Source organism: Pygocentrus nattereri, chromosome 18, assembly GCF_015220715.1.
Source record: "Pygocentrus nattereri isolate fPygNat1 chromosome 18, fPygNat1.pri, whole genome shotgun sequence".
Classification (NCBI taxonomy): Eukaryota; Metazoa; Chordata; class Actinopteri; order Characiformes; family Serrasalmidae; genus Pygocentrus; species Pygocentrus nattereri.
Window position 1 is genome coordinate 26,758,306 of NC_051228.1, and position 19,090 is coordinate 26,777,395.

General features: G+C 38.1%; 1 protein-coding gene across 4 annotated transcripts in view; it reads left to right on the forward strand.

Annotated features, from left to right (window-relative positions):
• Positions 1-19,090, forward strand: part of palm2akap2 (PALM2 and AKAP2 fusion) — a 141,636-nt gene that overhangs the window by 38,772 nt on the left and 83,774 nt on the right. For all 4 annotated transcript variants that reach the window (XM_017719754.2, XM_017719753.2, XM_017719755.2 and 1 more), the window contains 2 exons: positions 7,581-7,661; positions 13,268-13,398. In XM_017719754.2, the coding sequence (XP_017575243.1) occupies positions 7,581-7,661; positions 13,268-13,398 (212 nt within the window). The remainder of the gene's footprint in view (positions 1-7,580; positions 7,662-13,267; positions 13,399-19,090) is intronic.

The window sequence follows — 19,090 nt, forward strand, 5'->3', positions numbered from 1 at the left end:
TGGTCATTATTTATCGTTCTATAATCATAAATGAGTAGTCTAATATAAACATAGATTAATATAAGGTGTTAGTGGATGGCATGGGGTGCCTTAAGAGCATCAATTTACTTATGAGTTAAATGAATAAACAATTAACAATGGCACACTATAAGCTATAATGAATAAATAGGCACATTACATTGTATTATTGTATTAATTGAATGTAATTTTCATATGAGGAGGTATATATTTTCTTTTTTTGTTTGTTTGCATAGAGGCCATGCTCAAAATGGATAGATTTGTATTTGGTGCTTTGCATATAGCTTTAGTGAATTTTTATGAAGGTCTAGAATGTTCTTTTACCAGAATATCTAGAATGTCCATCTACAAATTAAGCTTGTTTACAGCCTTGAATGAGATGATGAGACTGTGGCCTCAATAAACAGTAATAGCTTTGCGTAAGTGTTTAATAACCACAGACTTCTAACGTGGCCGAAGAAAATAATTAGCCTAATTCTTAATCTATTCCGCTTGTTCCAAAGATGTGTGCTGTTATAGCTGTTTGATAATGACTTAATCCACATAATCAATAATTCATAACTATAGATTATAGCACGTTCTATGATTTTCTCTCTTCTCTTTTCTGTCCTCAGTTCTGGTTTCAAGTTCAAGAACCCAGAAAGACACAAACCATGCCATGATTATTTAGATAAAGACTTATTCCATGAGCCCTCACATTAACAAAGTGCAGAAACATAACAAATACATATCTGCAGTTTCCGTTCCCAAACTGCTTATGCTGGGACAGGCATGTCCACTCTATTTTAGTCTGTCCACTGAGACAAGTGCTTGTGACTGTGTTGATAAGCAGCCAGAGTCACTCCACTCTGCACTGATAGGACTTTCACTGCAGACAGGTAGACGTGCTGCAGACTCCCTGCTTCAAATTACAAACACGTTCCACAAAGCAGCCATAAATAACTTCAAAGGACAGCAGATAATACTTTAACATGTGGACAGAGAAATATGTTTATCTTTAAAAGTTATGTAAAAAAAAGTAAAATTTAGGTTACTTAGCCTTTAGTCAACAGGTTTGATTATTTTGCCTTACTTTTGTAATGTAATTACATATTAATTATACAGTAGATGCAAAATGAAAGACATGCTCATTCAGTTTATATTCTGCATTAATATACATGAGTTATTAGTCTTAATTGAAAGATTTGAATCTGCACCTTTAACAGAACTTGATATAAAATTAGCCAATGCTTTTGTTATTGTTAATAACTGAGATTTCTAAGGTTTAATCAAACTACTTGTACAATATGGAATGAAATGTAAAATTGCAGTAGCCATATCAAGGCATTCATACTAACATTGCCATAGTTTGTCCTGATCAAGACAAGGGGGGTGGATCAGTCATCAGAAATGTCAACATAGTTGCCAATGGAGGCGATACAGTGTAGGAGTTAACAATGACACATCACACAACTCACACTTACTGTAGTGCGTCATCGTACTCAGTATCTTTCAGTGTCAGGGAGCCCTTTCTCTACTATGAAATATCAACAACATTTACTGTTTATAAAGGGGTTCTAGAGAGTGATTCCATAAAAGAACCACTTTTCCCTAAAGAACCTTTCAATAGATGGTTCAAAATAATAATCCATCTTTTTCAACCCAATCTTATCCACCACATAAGTAACATACAGTGCACAGATGGCAATATATGGTGAAGAACTCTATAGTACCATCAACCGGTTGGTTTTTTAGGAAAGTGGCTCTTAAAAGGGTCCTCAGGGACCTCCAGAAAGGGTTGTTACAAGTTGGATTGGAGCGAACATCTGGACTGTTTGGAGATTGCAGACCGTCTGAAGTTCCACTGACATCTTATGAAAGCCTCTGGTGATCTACCACCCTGGAGAGTTTGAATTTAGCACACCTTAGTGTAACATTCAGATGTTCCTGAAGGCCTTCTTATGCTATACTTTACAGCACTGCAGATCAGCAGGACCAAGGTTGAGCATCCCTGTCCAACGTTTGGGCATGCCTGCCCCCCGTCCAGAACCTTTTTGGTATGTTTTATTTTTAAGAGTGGTGAATGAACAGTTTTCAACTTTGATTCCTTGTGGACCTTGGTTCTTCTACTGCAGCTCATCCTTAAGAAACACTGTACTGAACTTGTGTCAGATTGGCAGATCGTTGCTGGTGCTGAACCTGCCTTGGTGAGTCCAGGCAGATGTTTATGTGTGTTAATCTGTGGATTAGACTCAGCTCCATCATAAACTTTCAACACTGTCTTCCAGTTTTGTACTCACAGTGAGGAAAGTTTCACCAGGGGAGCATAGTTTTCAGGGACTGCTGCCAAGAACACCAGCTAGAGATGCTATAGGGAAGTTGCAGTCCCTTGCCAAGATTTACACCCGCACAATGTGGGTTTGGCAAGGTTCTAATTCCTCAGGAGGTTTTTGTCGGTCAAGATTTCAAGCCACAGATTTTAGGAATCTTCTTTCTTTCTCCTACATTCCTGTATGCAAGCAGGGCTTGCAAAAAGACCCTCTTGGGAGCTTGTCTACAGGATTTGGTGTTGTTGGTGGAAAAGAAGAGGGGTTGCTGTACCGCTACAAGGCAGATGTTCTTAATTTGTTCCCAGCAACAAATAGTCTTTGTTTAGGCCTCATCCACTCACAAAGTCCAGCTGACATGACTTTCCCTTGAATACTACCTGCTGTCATGCACAGCCACTTTTCCCCAATTCTTTGCAGATGCAGCGTTCAGTCTGGAAATTAGCTATGGCTAAATTGCCAATGACATCATCCCTGGACTGTGTTTCATAGCCAGTGGTGTCTATGATGAAGAATGTGTCTTACATAGAAGTGCAAAAATTCAATGTGATTTCACTAAAACAATTTTAGAACTAAAAAAATGCCCAAAAGAAAAAAATCAGGTTCATTTTAATTGTAAAAATCCCCCGAAATTGTTTTGAGTGTTATGAAATATCAGCAACTATAACAAAAGATAAACGACTACAGTGACAGTAACAATAACAGAAGCAACAGTGACAAAGGAGCTTAACAGGACATTCATGAGTGAGTGAATAGTTACACAGATAAACGAATTATATAAATGGATGTCTGGGAATGTTCACGTGGATGCTTGTATACAGCTTGTGTGTAGGATATGTGTATGTTCAAGTGGGCAAATAATGTGTAGACAATAAAATATCTATGACATTCTGAAAAAGGCAAAGAACAATCTTTACTTATTTAACTTCCAGTTTAAAAAATATATATATATTTCATTTTTTTGCACAGTGCTGTACTTATGTGTGACTTGACTATAAGGTTACCAATAAGGGGTCATCGCCCTTGAGTTGTTAGTTTTAATTGTTTATATTCCACTACCATGTGAAGCTTCTTCACTTCCTTTGTTTATGTTTTCACTGTAGTGTTAAAAGTGCATTTAATCAGTTGCTAAAAAATCATATTTTAATCAAACTTTTGTGAAGTCAGAGACTTACACCCCTGGTCTTGCATGTCCCTGGCTGAGTCTGTATTTTAATCTCAGGGTCAGAACGTGTGAGCGTGCTTGGCAAGAAATAGATCAGCCATCAGTGCTGGGCTGGGTGCAGAGGCTACTGCCATTCCACAGTGCGATTTACCTAACACGTGGTGAAGAATGCACCATCAAGTTAATTATAGTTACTCAGTCAGAGGACAGGCACGCGAGACAGCTGACAGATAGTAGTGGTGTTTGTTGATGTGGTGTACTGTAAACAGTCTTGGTTCTTGTAATTAAGTGTAAGTACATAGGCATGTCCACTTGGAATGTTGTCAAAATTACATAATTGCTTAGATTTTAATAACAGTATACATCAAATAAATTTAAATAACATATCTGGTTTCCTTCCATCATGCACTTCTGCAAATTCCACCTCCTAACAGAACTGCCTCCTCTAAGTCAAACAGGCAACTATGTAAACATTCAGTCAGTCAACTAAATGCATTTATTAATGTGTTACTAATCTCTTTACATACTTATTTGTTGTTTTTACTACTGCTTTTAAAAAGTTGTGAAAATGTATATAATACACTAATGTATGTCCAATTTATATAATATACTTTGTATGTCCAAAACTTTGTAGACACCTCCTTAAAGCTACTTGCTTTATTCTCCTCTAGCCAATTGGGCATGGTAACCTCAGGCTAGTGTGAGGCTGCTCCGATGTATTCCATTCTATTGGCAGTACTTTCCTATGGAGATTATACAAATTGTGCTCAAATGAATGCCTTTCTCGGTAATAGGTGCACCCTAAAGTAGCTTCATTTATTAGAAAGGGTGTCTGGGTGCTTTGGACGTATAGCGTAGCCAGTGTGTAATTTCAAGCATTGTTCATTGTTGCAGGTATTGTTTGTGTGTATCACTCATGCATTGTGCTGGGTGCTGAAGAACAAGGCAGATGCAACATGGAAATAAGTCCTTTCAAATTTGTTAGGACGATTCCAAGAGGATAGAACAACATTTTATTTACAGTTCAACATCAAGCATTCATGAGAAAGCATACGAAAAACAAGAGTGAGGCATTATGATATTAAACTGGAACTTAGTTGGCTATGCATAATGTTCCACTTAATTAACCAATAAACCAATACATATAGCTTTGGCTACCAAATGTATAATCAATTTGTTCACCTTGTTCAATTGTTAATTAATTAAGGTGAAAAGGCTCCCGTATTGGGCTCCATCACTGGTTGAATTTGGTTGGTTGAAATTTAATCCCTGCTAATGCCACAGCTATCCATGTCCAGGAGTCTAATAAAGCACAACTGTTATCTGACTTTGGGACAATTGAGAATTTGCAGTATGCATTCTAATCCAAACACGTTTGTCCAAACAGGCTGGACAAATATGGGTCAAATACTAGCAGCAGTTTGAAAAGCTGTAGCGGTGCTCGGCGCATTGGAGGAAGCACATAATAAACTTTACATTCCCAACTTGGTAGCATTAAAAATCTCCCAACCCCCCCATCCAAAAGGAACTCAAAGCAAAAGCAAATACAGGTGAAAAGCCATTCTTTGGCTTTTCAACACTTTTTATAGCAGAATAAAACCTATATGAATCAATTCAAGCCTTGTAGGTTTTCTGTTGCTGTTTGTAGGCTTTTTTGGGTGTGGGTAGTGGACTTTTTGACAAAAATCAGCCCACCCTGAAGAGTTCTTCACCATATTGATGGCAGCTAACAAAATAAGAGCTGCATATGGCAAATAACACTTTGCATCTGTGCCAATAGTGCCCTGTGTTCATCTCTTTCATAGAGGAAACAGTGAAGCTCTCCTGTGGGACGTGCAGAACAGGTTTAACATCAAGGCCATCTCAAGGGGCCAACGTTTATGCTGCTCCTGCCAAGCTGGTAATCATTAGATGCAGTTTATAACTTGAGAATTAAACACACCTCAGATGTATCTGCTCGGACAAGCAGAGAGAGTTTACATTGAGCCAAGCTGGCTCCAAGATCTAATTGTGTAAGAGATGAATCAGTCCAGAGACAGACTACTACTTCTAATACAGCCTTAACCCCTTAAATTCACAAGTTTATTAGTATTATTATTCCATAATTACATGGAAAACAATGCAAACTGAGTTATAAGATTGAGGAATGGAAACCCGGAGGGTTCTGGGCATGTAATGCTGGTGTGATTGTAATTCACAGCTACTGTACTACATCTGCGGTGTGAGTTGGAGAGTGTGTGTGTATGTGTGTGTGTGTGCGTGTGTGTGTGTGTGTGTGTGTGTGTGTGTGTGTGTGTGTGTGTGTGTGTGTGTGTGTGTGAGAGATATGTCCTTGATGTCTTGTTCAGGGGTGAATAATTAACATGAGCAGTTAGTCTTAAATAATGCAGGCCTTCCATTTCTCATTGTCTTCCACATCTCTTTCAGAACTAGCAATGTTTGTCCATTACTGTTCCAGTCTGATGCTGTTCTCTATATTACCTCATGTAACATTCACAGAGGAACAATGTACATAAAAAAAGTCAATTTTTAGGCCTGCACTTCAGTCTGTGTTAACATCTGGATTCCATATTAGTGCACATTCTGTGAGAATGCACAGGGGAGCACATACTCCAGCCCAGCAGCTCAGGCTGGAATGCAGCCGTGAATCTGTGTCAGCGCTGGCTTAGGTATTTGTTCAGTTGGTGGAGAACCAGAATGGCCTACATATGTGGCAACATATCCCTTTACCAGACCGTTTTTGAAGTTACTTGGAGGACAGGAAGTCAATCATGTGTAGTGTATACTGGGGAAAAGCGAGGAGCTACAGATGCTGAATGTTACAATCATTCAATGTTATAGACCTTTTTTTTGCACAGTGCATGAACACTGTGATAATGATTATTAAGCTTTACTGAACTTTTCTTATTTTTGGATACTGGGATGTTGCATCACACAATAAAACCTGCAACAGTGAACAATATAAAAACATAAATTATTGTTGTGCATAGTTTTGTGTAAAGAGAGCTATCCTTTACATTTATGCCACTTTTATGTCAAGTCTTGCCATCAAAACACATGGAAACAAGCAGGAACCATAGACCTGTTGATCGAGATTACAAACTGAATGTATGTGTAATCCATGGTGTAATGTGACATGTAATTAGATGTGTAATTACATAGTTATATTTGCATATTCGCACAAAATGACAGAAATGCTTGACGTGCTAGTTTGCTGGAGACTATCCCAGTGGTCATTTGGCAGAAGGCAGGAAAAACCCTTGACAGGTCATCAGTACATCGCAGGGCAGACAGTTATTTTTCAATCAGTACTATAGCTCATTCAGTAATGGACAGTTTTTTAAATTTAAGAGGTTAAAAACCAGACAAACTGAAATGGTGTTCAATGTCTGTCCATATTAGCCTGCAACATGTTATTCCATGGTTATGCATGAATGAGCTGTAATTAATCTCCCAGTGTTCCGTTACTGACCTCCTATATTTGTTTGTTGATATCAATTCAGTCACACCACAGATTCTCATATGAAAGCCACCACATGAGAAATACAGAGAGAGAGAGAGAGAGAGAGAGAGAGAGAGAGAGAGAGAGAGAGAGAGAGAGAGAGAGAGAGATAGAAAGAGAGAGAGAGAGAGAGAGAGAGAGAGAGAGAGAGAGAGAGAGAGAGAGAGAGAGAGAAAGAGAAGTTAAAAAGAAAACGTGGGTTTCAATCCAATGTGGGCTCCCATCGGACGTTGCCCTTGTTTGACTGACTCAAGGGAACTGCAGAAGCAAACCTATTGACAGGGAAGCTCAAGAGCCTGACCAGACAGGATATGATTAGTTGTATTTAGACTGTTCTGGGACTGAGTTTATTAGACCTTTGAGGATGCTCCTGATATCATCCTACTCATCTCTCACAGATATCGAATGGTATACAAGTGGGCCAACCCTTTGACCACTGTGGTCATATTCAGTCACAAACAAGCATTTGTATCCTCCATGTGTGGACATTTTAGGAAGTATCAGATGATCGATCATAACCTAAACAACTTGTAAACAGCTAAATCAATTCCTAACCACTATCAGTAACACAAAACTTTATCTTTTTCAGGAGAAGCGAAAAAGGCAAGCTGAGATTGAGGATAAAAGAAGACAGTTAGATGACCTTGTTCTGCAACTTCAACATCTCAAGGTAATAAATATAGCTCTTCTGAATATGATCCATTCTGTTTTTTGGGGAGTGCATGACAGTGAAATTTTGTATGTTTAAGCACTTGCTTGATTAACAGTGAATGACACACAGCCTCTTGCTACTTGCTACCAGTTGTGTGAAGATAATACAAGATTTGTTGAAAGTGTTTACTTGGAATGTGTTGAAAGTGATTTACTACATTATGTTTTTGTTATTTTAAAAACAACGGTTCTTTTTTTAGTAATGGTGATGATGAAACACTCCTAATTCTTTGGTGGGTTCTTTACTGTAGTACAGTACTCATGAGGCTATGAGACACCTACATAAGCTCGACATGACCAATGACAAAAAATGCAGAGGTCGTCAACTTTCTGCAGAGTCAATCGCTACAGACCTCCAAACTTTATGTGGCCTTCAGATTAGCTCAAGAACAGTGTAGAGAGCTTCATGGAATGGGTTTCTATGGCCAAACAGCTGCATCCAAGCCTTACATCACCAAGCATCGAATGCAGCAGTGTAAAGCAGTGGAGTAGTGGAGATGTGTTTTCTGGAGTGATGAATCAATCTTCTCTGTCTGGCAATCCAATGGACGAGTCTGGGTTTGGTGGTTGCCAGGAGAACGGTACTTGGCTGAGTGCATTGTACCAAGTATAAAGTTTGGTGGAGGAGGGATTATGGTGTGGGGTTGTTTTTCAGGAGTTGGGCTTGGCCCATTAGTTCCAGTGAAAGGAACTCTTAATGCTTCAGCAGACCAAGAGATTTTGGACAATTTCATGCTCCCAACTTTGTGGGAACAATTATGGCCCCTTCCTGTTCCAACATGACTGCGCACCAGTGCACAATGCAAGGTCCATAAAGACATGGATGAGCAAGTTTGGTGTAGAAAGAACTTGTCTGGCCTGCACAGAGTCCTGACCTCAACCCGATAGAACACCTTTGGGATGAATTAGAGTGGAGACTGCAAGCCAGGCCTTCTCGTCCAACATCAGTGTCTGACTTCACAAATGCACTTCTGGAAGAATGGTCAAAAATTCCCATTAACACTTTCATAAAACTTGTGGAAAGCCTTCCCAGAAGAGTTGAAGCTGTTATAGCTGCAACGGGTGGGCTGACATCATATTAAACCCTACAGATTAAGAATGGGATGTCACTCAACTTCATAAGCGTGTGAAGGCAGACGAGCTAAGACTTTTGGAAATATAGTGTATGAAGTTTGCTTTTTTCAACTCTGATGTCATGTTAACAAAACACCTTTGTTGCGTGACATCAGTGTTTTGGGTTATTGGGTCATTGAGTTGTGCCATGACACTTTTTTGGTGAAATGACAGCTTGTTATAAGTACATTGTAGCTTAGTGTATATCATTGTGACATAATGCTGATAATGTGACAGCTTAAATCTCACAAATAGTCAAATTAAATTAATTAAAAAATGCTCAAGTCTAATTGTCGCCCACAGAATTCTTATAAATTGTCAAATTAAATTAAAATCTGTTCAGCTAACTTTACTTAGCAAACTAGATTATATTAACAGCATTATGTCATGGTCACATGAACTATGAACCCTATGGAGCAGATTAACATTTTGCAATGTTTTTCGAACACATTTACATTTACAGTTTTTCCACATCACATTTCCAAAACCAAATAGCTTTAGAAAATGACATTTTCAACAACTTTTTTCCTAATATTTTAGCTATATTTTCAATACTATCAAAAAGCAAGTTTTACAGAAGTAATGATCTGATTGTTTTCTTTTCCAAATTAGTGTTAAATACTCCTGTTAAAACTCATTACCTCATTATTCCTGTGCAATCTGGCTTCTGTGGTTCGTGTGCATATGGCAGAAATGTCAGTATGTAGATCAGAGGTTACACTCAAATGATCTCAGTGAAATTAGATACAATACAATTACAATATTCCATGATTTCCAAATGACCAAAAGTCATGGACCAAAACTTCAGTGCATACCACTGTCTGAAAGTGAAACAGAAGGGCAAAGTAGCTACTTAATTACATAAGTAACTACTTTAACTTCCTAGTTTCTCATGATTTAATGTCTTTTTTTATAATAATTAATGATGCAAGTGGTTATTACTTACTTTCTCATGAGTCTTTTTTTTTTCAAGTTAGTCATTATTCTGACTTTCTCACAATATTGTGAAATATTGAGAATGTAAGTAATTATTTAGACCTAATTAGTCAAACTTTGAACCTGAAACAGAAGGATTAAGAAAATTTTTTCTTCTATCTAATGAAGATGGGCTTTCTGTCATGCGTCTCTGGACACTCACACCATGAACCCAACCAAACACAGGCAGTTTTCTTGATCCATGTGACCTGACTACTGAACTGTTTACACTTGTTACATGCATCTTCATAAATACCTGTTTGTTTCTCACTTGCTTAGACTCATGCATGTTTTTGACCTACTCTCTACAACTAGTGCCCATGTATGTATTTTTGCTTTTCATTGTTCTGATTTGGCCTGAATTCAACAACCCTTTTTTTAACTCACTCCTTGTTAATAAATACGCTTCTATCTGTTACATCCATGAGAGTCTGGTTAGTTTGCCAAACATTACACTTTCAAACAAAAAGCATTTGAGCCAAGTACATGATTAAATTGCCCTGGTCATATATAAACTATGATGCTGTATTTGGGTTCATCACCTCAGAAAATTTCAGGACACAACCTAATGTCAGAAGGTGTCGCCTAACACAGATGTTATGTCAACTAGACATCAAGGATTGGCAAATGCAACATTTCATAAAAAATAAACATCAACAGGAATATGTGTTTATAAATGTTTATGTGCATCAGTTGTCATGAAGGACTTCTGTAGGTGTGATGTAACCTGATGAACACTTCCCTAGAATACAGTGTCACCCTTTCTTTTTCATTTACTGTTATTTCAGTTAGTGTAATTCCACACTAAACCAGTGAAATTCCAATAGATTTCCCATTGATGCTTGTCTCTATAAGCAGCCAGGTCTACAAACATCTCTGACCTTCAGGAATGTTTAGGATGTTATCACATAGATGGGGTTGCCTCATTTAGACAGAATAGCTCCGTGGTGTAATTGCCCACATTTCATGCTGGTTGCATTTCACAAAAACAAATGTGGCCAAGTTGGAAGTGACTCTCAAAAGAGTTCTCTTGAGAAAAGACAACTTTAGAGGAAAGGCGCACTTGTTGCCAGAGACTGAGTGAGATCTGATAAAGCGTGAGCCTGGGGGACGTTTCTAAAGACTACATCAGCACACTGGAGCAAGACGTAGAACAAACAGTGAAGGTTTACTAAGAATACATGACAGAACCAGAGCTAGCATACCTCAGCTAGCAGCCTTTTGACACCTATGAACAAAGCCAGGATCAATTGAATTGAGAAGAACAAGTGTATATTTATTGGAACGTTCAGATGTTTTATGAAGGCTGGATGGAGTGAATGAGGAGCTAGGCTGGAAAAGAAGAGCAGATCCAGGAAATGGAATGTTTATTTAGCAGTGGGTGTTAACAGAGTCTGAACCAAATTCTCACTGGAAAATAGTCACTAAATAGACACAGTGCTGGTTTACTGGGGTCACTTGAAAGCATTGTTTTTTGGTGCTATTATTGCCTGTTCTTGTGGCAAAATGAATATGACAAAGCATGAATTTATAACCAATCTATTGGCACGTTTTACAGGAAAAGTACTAGTAGGGCCTTCAAGACCTAATAATTACTTCATTTCCACCAAAAGAAAAAAGTATAAAAAGGCCTTTGATTCCATTTGATTCCATGCTTGCTCAGGTGCTTCTAGGTCTTTCAAAGGCAAGACCTACTTCCAAGTGCTTCTTTACACTTTATAGCAAGAGTTATCTAATGTACAGCATTCACAAAATCACTTGCAAGAATTGTTAAAAAAACATAGTGCCATGAGTTAAATCCAAACCACATTGCTTTGTGAACATTATGCAACACTGATTCGTACTAGCAGAGCCTTCAAACTGCTTTATGGGTCAAAGCATCTAGCAGGGTCCTTTTACAGCGAGCGAGGAGGCAGTGCTGAAATCTCAGATGCTGTGCTCTGCTTGCTGTTGCATACCTTCAACAGCTTGTGAAACGGTCAGGAGCATTCCTGTGTTCTCAGGGCTGACCCTCAGCATGAGGGCAGCTGCCTGGAGCAGAAGAGGCCCATTGGCTTTCACAAGTCCAGCATTAACACCACAGCACACAAACCCAGCCAACAAAGAGAAGAACCTGCTTTTTTACAACATCTACTATCTGTATTAAACAGATCTGAATGGGTTTTACTGCCGAGCTGGTGTGCAGTGTGTCAAGCTGGTGTGAGAAAGCTGAAGTAATGGTGGCTACATGAATGTGCAGGTCAGAATGGTGTGAAAATAAAGAAACTCAATCAGTTTTGCCTGAGAGGAAATGGACAAATGGAAATCGGAAAAAACTGAACAGGGCAGAGACTGTTTTGAAGTGATGTGGATTGATGCACAACGCTGCGTTTGGTTCATCAGTATCTATTATTTTGTTTGGTTTCATTGTAATGTAATGGTTTAACCAACAATTCAAATGTACAGTTTTACATTTAGCAGAAAAATATAAGTCCATTTGCTAAGATATGTTTGCTATCTGAAGTTGGCTTCTTCACTTTTGCACTGGTGCTGTGAGGCTAATGTAGCTAACAAGTAACAGGATAATGCAAACTGCAATGCCTAAATGCCTGAAAGGTAACACTGAACCCTGTTACATAACACTGACATAACTGTAACCCACATAAATGTTGCGGCAGATGTCATATGCTGCCATGAGTTGGTATTATGTCATCTGTCATGCCATTTACCAGTAACAGTGTCAGGTTCACACAGAGCTGAAGTAAAATAGCTTTAGTAGCAAGAGGATAATTGAAAAACAAGGTCAACCAGTCCAAAATCAGAAGCCAAATCGAGAAAACAGTTACCATGAAGACAACTCAAAAAAGAGTCCATAAACCAGAAAAGGTCCAACCAGAGACACTAAAAATACTAAGAGGGCTAGGCTACAGATGTAAAAAAATAAACAATAGTTCATACTGTACAAAGACACTGGGGGGGGTTTAAGTAGTGTGCTTAACAGGTGAGCTAAATCAATAATCAAGTGAAGTGGAGTGGTGGAGAGTAACCTGAGGGAGATCAGGGATTATGTGATCTGGCAGGATGTTCTGAGAAATGTAGTCTGTAGACTGGGAAGTAGTAACAGCAGGACTGGAGGGAAGCGTGACAAATGCCAACATAAAGCTGTTATTACTGGTATTTGGCATAACAGATGACATAATGTAATGACATGATATCAAACCTATAGACATGAAAATGGTAATGGTGACATGACAGTTACATTTCTGAACAAAATCTATCACGACAGCTCATTACCATTTATACATATGATATGTTTACGGCATGGTAATGTTATGTAGATGAGTTCAAAGTAAAGTTTTGCCAATGCATTTTTGCCTAGACTACTGCTTTGAATAAAACTAGCTAAATTCTTATTTGACGCCACAAGAAGTTCATTTTTAGGTTGAATTGGTATTTTTTGAGTGACTTCATTTGACTGATTTTTTTTTTTGTCTCTAGTCCAAAGCAACTAGGGAAAGATGGCTTCTGCAAGGAACTCCAGCAGGACCTCATGAAGAAGACGAAGGACGGAGGAAACAGATTGAACAGGATGAGCTTAACATCAAGAAATTAGAGGATACCATCCACAGGTACATACATTTATACACTTGTTCTTAAAAATGTTTCTCAATGGTTCTTGGCTTGGAGGTATGGTTCTAGGAAAAAAAATGATATATATACGTCCATTGAAAAATATGGCCGGGGTTATCCAACTGTTATCCAACTGGAACCATTGTGCACTTTCCTTATTTGTTGGATAGTCCATCAAGACTGGTTTGCTGAAGGTCCATGAGGACAAGTTTGAAAACCACAGAACCAAAAGAGATTCTTCTGCATCGTCACTCCAAAGGATACATTTTGGCATCCTTATATTTGAAAAATGTTTTCCTTTCCACTCACTACAGGTGGCCATACTGGCTGCTTTTGCTAAAAGCTGATATCAGTGGCTTTTGCACCACAGCTGCTGCCACTATTTCTATTTCTTATGTAAGCTAAAAGCTCCTAGCCAAAGCAGTAACATTTTGAGGCTACATATTTCATTTCCTGAAATATCATCCATTTAGCAACCACTCTCTAAAACACACCAGTTACGGCATTTCCTCTGCTCAAGCTGGGATCTGTTTTTCTGGTTAACTCAGCTTTTAATTAAGAGCACTTCAAAGGGTGGTTGCTTTCCATCTCATCTGGTGTATAGAAACGTCATTACATTTTGGGTTACCCCAGACGTGATTGCAGGCCCTGCCATGGGTGCTCCGCAGTGTAACAGATGTGTATTTCTCTTCCTTGTTTTAACCTCGCTTATGCCATGGCACAGAATTTCAGCTTAGTTTAGTGTACCTGTTTGTTCTCCTTCAGTGTCATGAGTGTCTCAGCATCTCGTCAAATGTACTTTTTATATTTCAATCAAGAGCTTTTCAAGGGCAGTAACAATGGCTTTTTAATAGTGTCCCCAATAGCGGGACCAAGTCCAAGAACCAAAATAAATGCGTGAGCATGACAACACAGCAAGGGCGATGCTATTTAAAATAGGAGTGTGATGGCAGTAAGGGCTGCGGATTTTAACTGGGGTTTTAGGCTTTATAAGCCAACAAAACCTCATTATGATGTACTGTATAAGAAGATCTGAAAATGGTTCATACTTTTTATGGCTTACAAAGAGAGAAAAGCTTGTATATAGCATAAACACCTATATATATATATATATAACAATACTATGCCCCATTTGTACACATTTATATATGTAAATACCTACAGTACTGTGTAAAAGCCAGAAACCCACTTTTAATTAACTTAATTACCAGTCAAAATGGAAATTGCTATGATTAAGAAATTTATTTTTTAACATCAGAAAAAAAAAAACATATTAACCCTTTACCTTAATTACAGCTTCCATTCTTTTTAGGAATCTTGCTCTCCTTTTTGCAATCCAGCCCTCCAATCTGCAGGGATATTGTTCCACACCTTCAAAGTTCTTAGAAGTTGGTTGTATTTCCTGCTTCCCACGATTCAAGTAATCCAAAACACATGCAATGATGTTGAGGTCTGGACTCTGGGGTGGTCAATTTGATCCACAAATGTTGTTCTTTTTTGATCTAATACTTTTCTCTGCAAGGTCCTTCTTGACAGCTGCACATCCTTTTAGACTCATAGCATTGAGTGTCTTCTCAAAGTGGAAGGATGAACAGAAACACCTGTGGAGTTTTGCAAATCTGAACCAAGACTAGATCTTGATTTTCTCCTGTCCCTCAAATAAAACAGCTTTACTGTTAATCTGATGGTGATGCCTTAGGTCTTGAACTGTCCCCCAGTTTGCTCATTCAGTTTTGAAAATGAAACGTGAAGCTTTAGTAAGACGTACTTTACAAAGTCATTTTGTTGGTCCAGTAGCCCAGTTTTTCTAAAAGAAAGTAGTTTTTCTCCTGAAAATGTACAAAAACAAATACAAACTTACACACAATCCAATAAAATAGCTGCACTCCACATGTCTGTTCATTAAACACACATTCCTCTCCACTGTTTGGTGGTGGAGTGGCTATGGTTAAAGCCTCAATCAGCAGTGGGAATGCAAACAATCAAACAATACATAAGGTATTTGATTGTCAAAAGTGGCTCACTTTGGAGGCTAAGTTGCCCTAATTGGGGCTTATTATATTTGCATGTGTTTTCATTTATGTGGGAAGTTCTGCCCACTCTGCTGCAGCTGCACAGCTCAGGAATCTGTGCGGCTGATCATTTTAAGGCTGCAGAAGCAGGCCAAGGCGTGGGAGAGGGCTTCTCTTACAGCGATTCATGATCTCTCTAACCTGTTTGAATTAATCAGTTGTATTATTTGGTGGTATTTTGAGTGATGCGTGTTCCACAAGTAGATCCCTCAAGTGGACTATGTAGGAAAGTGGGCGATGCACATTTCCATCTCTATTCCTGGCATAGTGGAACATATTAATCACATTCAGAGTTGGTTTTATTGTCTTCTGTTTTTAGCACACCGACTCCATTATATATCCATAATTGGTTGTATGATGAGTAAGTTCAGTATGTGAGTGAAGACAAGCATTAATAGTTACACTACATGTTAAATGTCCAAAGACATGATGTGTTGTTTTTGGGTTGTTATGACACTTTATGACCTCACTGCTAGTTCACTGGCCTTTCAGTAATGTCACACTTCGGAAGCAAGTGATTCAAAGTTGAGATTACTATCATTCCTGGGAGGGATTTCCTTTCATCTCAGGGTGTATCTTTGGAAAACATCTGCACTGGGTACACTCACTTATTTCCTAAGGTGAACAGGAATAGGATGAGATCACATCTTAAACCAACAATTGCTGAGGATTTCGATTTGTTTTAGGGGAACAGTTTAGGTTGCTGAATTGAGCATTTCACGTGTTGAAAAATGATGTCACATTTACTTGTTAAAACTCTACACTAATTGTGCACTACATACAGCACTATGTACAGTACTGTCATAAATTCAGAGACCACCCATTATTTATCCGATTTCCAGTCAAAATGTAGAATATAGTATAAATTGTACATTTTTCAGGAGATATTTCTGAGGAAAGCAGTGTACACATGTATGAGGAAGTAGAAAGTCAAATGTAAAGTGGCAACAAAACAGTCTTCGTTATTAAGCGATACAGAGAAAATGGAACACTTAACAACCAGGCAAGACATGGTAGGTGACCAAAGCTCTACATAAAAGTCTCATCTTTGAGCAGAAGATCAAGCTCCACTCTTGCTTCAAATCTGAAAAAAATTACAAGCATTTCTGTCCATCTTTCCACTTGAGAAGATAACTCAGCGCTATAAGTCTAAATGGATGTGTAGCTGTCAAGAAGCCTCACTGAGAAGAGGAAATAAGCAAAAGAAAAACAGCTGCAAATCAAACAAAGAAGCTGCTGGTGTTCTCAGAATAGTGGACTGAGAAAATGCAACCAACTTCTAAGACTGAACTTTGATGGTGTGAAAAATGATCCCTGTAGCTTTCTTTGAAAAACTGAAAAGTGTGATATTATGTTCAGTTGATTAGGCATTTGTGTAATTTTATGCAAAATATTTGTTTTCTATTTTTTTTTCCTTATGTTGAAATACTTAATGGCTATTTTGACTGGAAATTAAATATATGTAGGGTGGTCCCTGACTTATACACAGCACTGTATGTCAGGGATGTTTGCTTAGAACCTTAGTTACCTAAAGCATTGTAAAAAAAAAAAAACAGCTATCTAGTAAGATGGATGGATGGATGGATGGATGGATGGATGGATGGATGGATGGATGGATGGACTGTATTGATTCCTGGGGAGCAAATTGTGTATCATAATAAAATCAATGGACATTTTATAAACATTATAAATGGACACATTACTACACATCCTATGCATTTCTAAACATAAATATAGTGCAAAGTTATGGCATAATGTGCGGAAAACAACAGCGTTAAACTGAAGCATTCCTATTTACTGATCTATATGTAAACACCCACCAAAGTAAGGAACAAAACACAGAACACAAAACAAAAAATAACTGCAAGTGGCAATGAGCAGGTCCAAGCGCTGAGTTGTGTGTTATTCTTTGAATACAAAATGTGTTATATTAATAATTCTGAGAGAATAGGGAATTTTTGCATAAAACACAATAATCAGAGTGACAGTTCTATGTAGATTAAAGAAAAAACATTTTCATTCATTAAATGATCTAAAGAACATTAAACCATTCTGCATCATTTCAATAGGATCATTTCAGTCTTTCAGGAGTAGCTTCTATTTTGGAGTATAAAAACACCCAAGTGCTCTCACTTGGTGGTCACTTAAAAAAGCAATCGTCCTTGGGCTCTTGGCTCGCCTTTCTCAGTGAAGCTGGTATTTTGGTCTCTTGGGCAGGGCTGAACCACTGCCTCTGCTTTGTGGGCTGGCAGGTAATTGTTCCTGGCCTGGGAGGAGTAAGTGTGTGCCTAGTCATCTCTGCCAGAAGGACTGACGAATAAAATGCTGTCAGTGGAATGATGCAGAGGGAGTGGCCACATGGTCCCCAAAATAAATGACAGCACAACAAGATACTTTTTACCCCTGATAGAGACACAGAGGTGGAAAAATGGAGGCTGCTTTTAAAACGGCTTGCTATGTTATTTATCCAAGCAGTTCTTGAGAGCTCTTGGAGAAAGAAGTTGCAGAAAGTGTATTTGTAAATACTTTTCAGTGGTTTGATGTTGTTGATTAAGCAAAAAAGGAGATTTTTTTCAGCCTCAAGATAAGTAAAAGAAAGTATCCATACTGCAGCTCATATGCCCCAGTTCCTTCAAAATAACAGATCACCCTTATGGTATACATGCTGCAGCAGCATAAAAAGTGAAAATGTGTTGCAGCTCTTTACAGTTTTAGCACAGCTTTTGACTGAAAATTGCAGATAGAGCAGGCTAGGTCTAGTAATTGTATTTCTTATCAGAAGGCATATCATAGATACTCAGTGTACACTAATGACTTTGATAATGAGTTTTACCAGAATAATAAAAGTATTTGCTAGAACAGTAATTAAAAACACAGCCAGAGGCAACACATGTGGAATAGAGGTAATCCTGTCAAGCATTGTATTTAACCACGAAATGGCTTTGCAAGTTAAAGATGCTAGAAAAACTCAATTAGTAGGTTTGAAACTATAGCTTAACATTGGACAAACTAACATTTGTTGTTGTATGTAAATATAGTTTAAGGTTCAAAATGTACAGTTCACTTTCTAGTCCACGTATAAAATCTAAGCTTCAAAACAGTCCATTTTGAATTGTTTGTTTTTGTGTTGCCACAAAACACACACCTGTCTATTCAGCCTATAGCAGTTTAGCTCTGCTATATACATTAAGGAGTGTTTCAGCCAGGACTGCTTTTTGAATACAGGACTTCCACTTCCTAAAACAGCATTTCATTTTAAAGGATAAAAACAGTTGGAAAATGTATAATGTAAATATTATAGAATATTTAAAATAGGTTATGGGCTCATAAGGTTGTACATATCAAACTGTTCGTAGACAATATTATGATTTTTCTTAATACATATTCACAGATCATTACATGAATGCATTTAATATGTAAACTAAGGGTAGGATCTAATAAAGTATGGGCTGGAATCCATGAGGAAGGTGATAGATCAGAATCCAACTTGTACTAGCAGAAATGATGCATTTCAAGCATAGCTGGAAGCAGCAAATGTTGTATCTAGGCAGTCCTATTGACCATCATACTTGGCCATAAAATGTAGACTTTAAATTACACTAAAGATGTCAGAAGATGA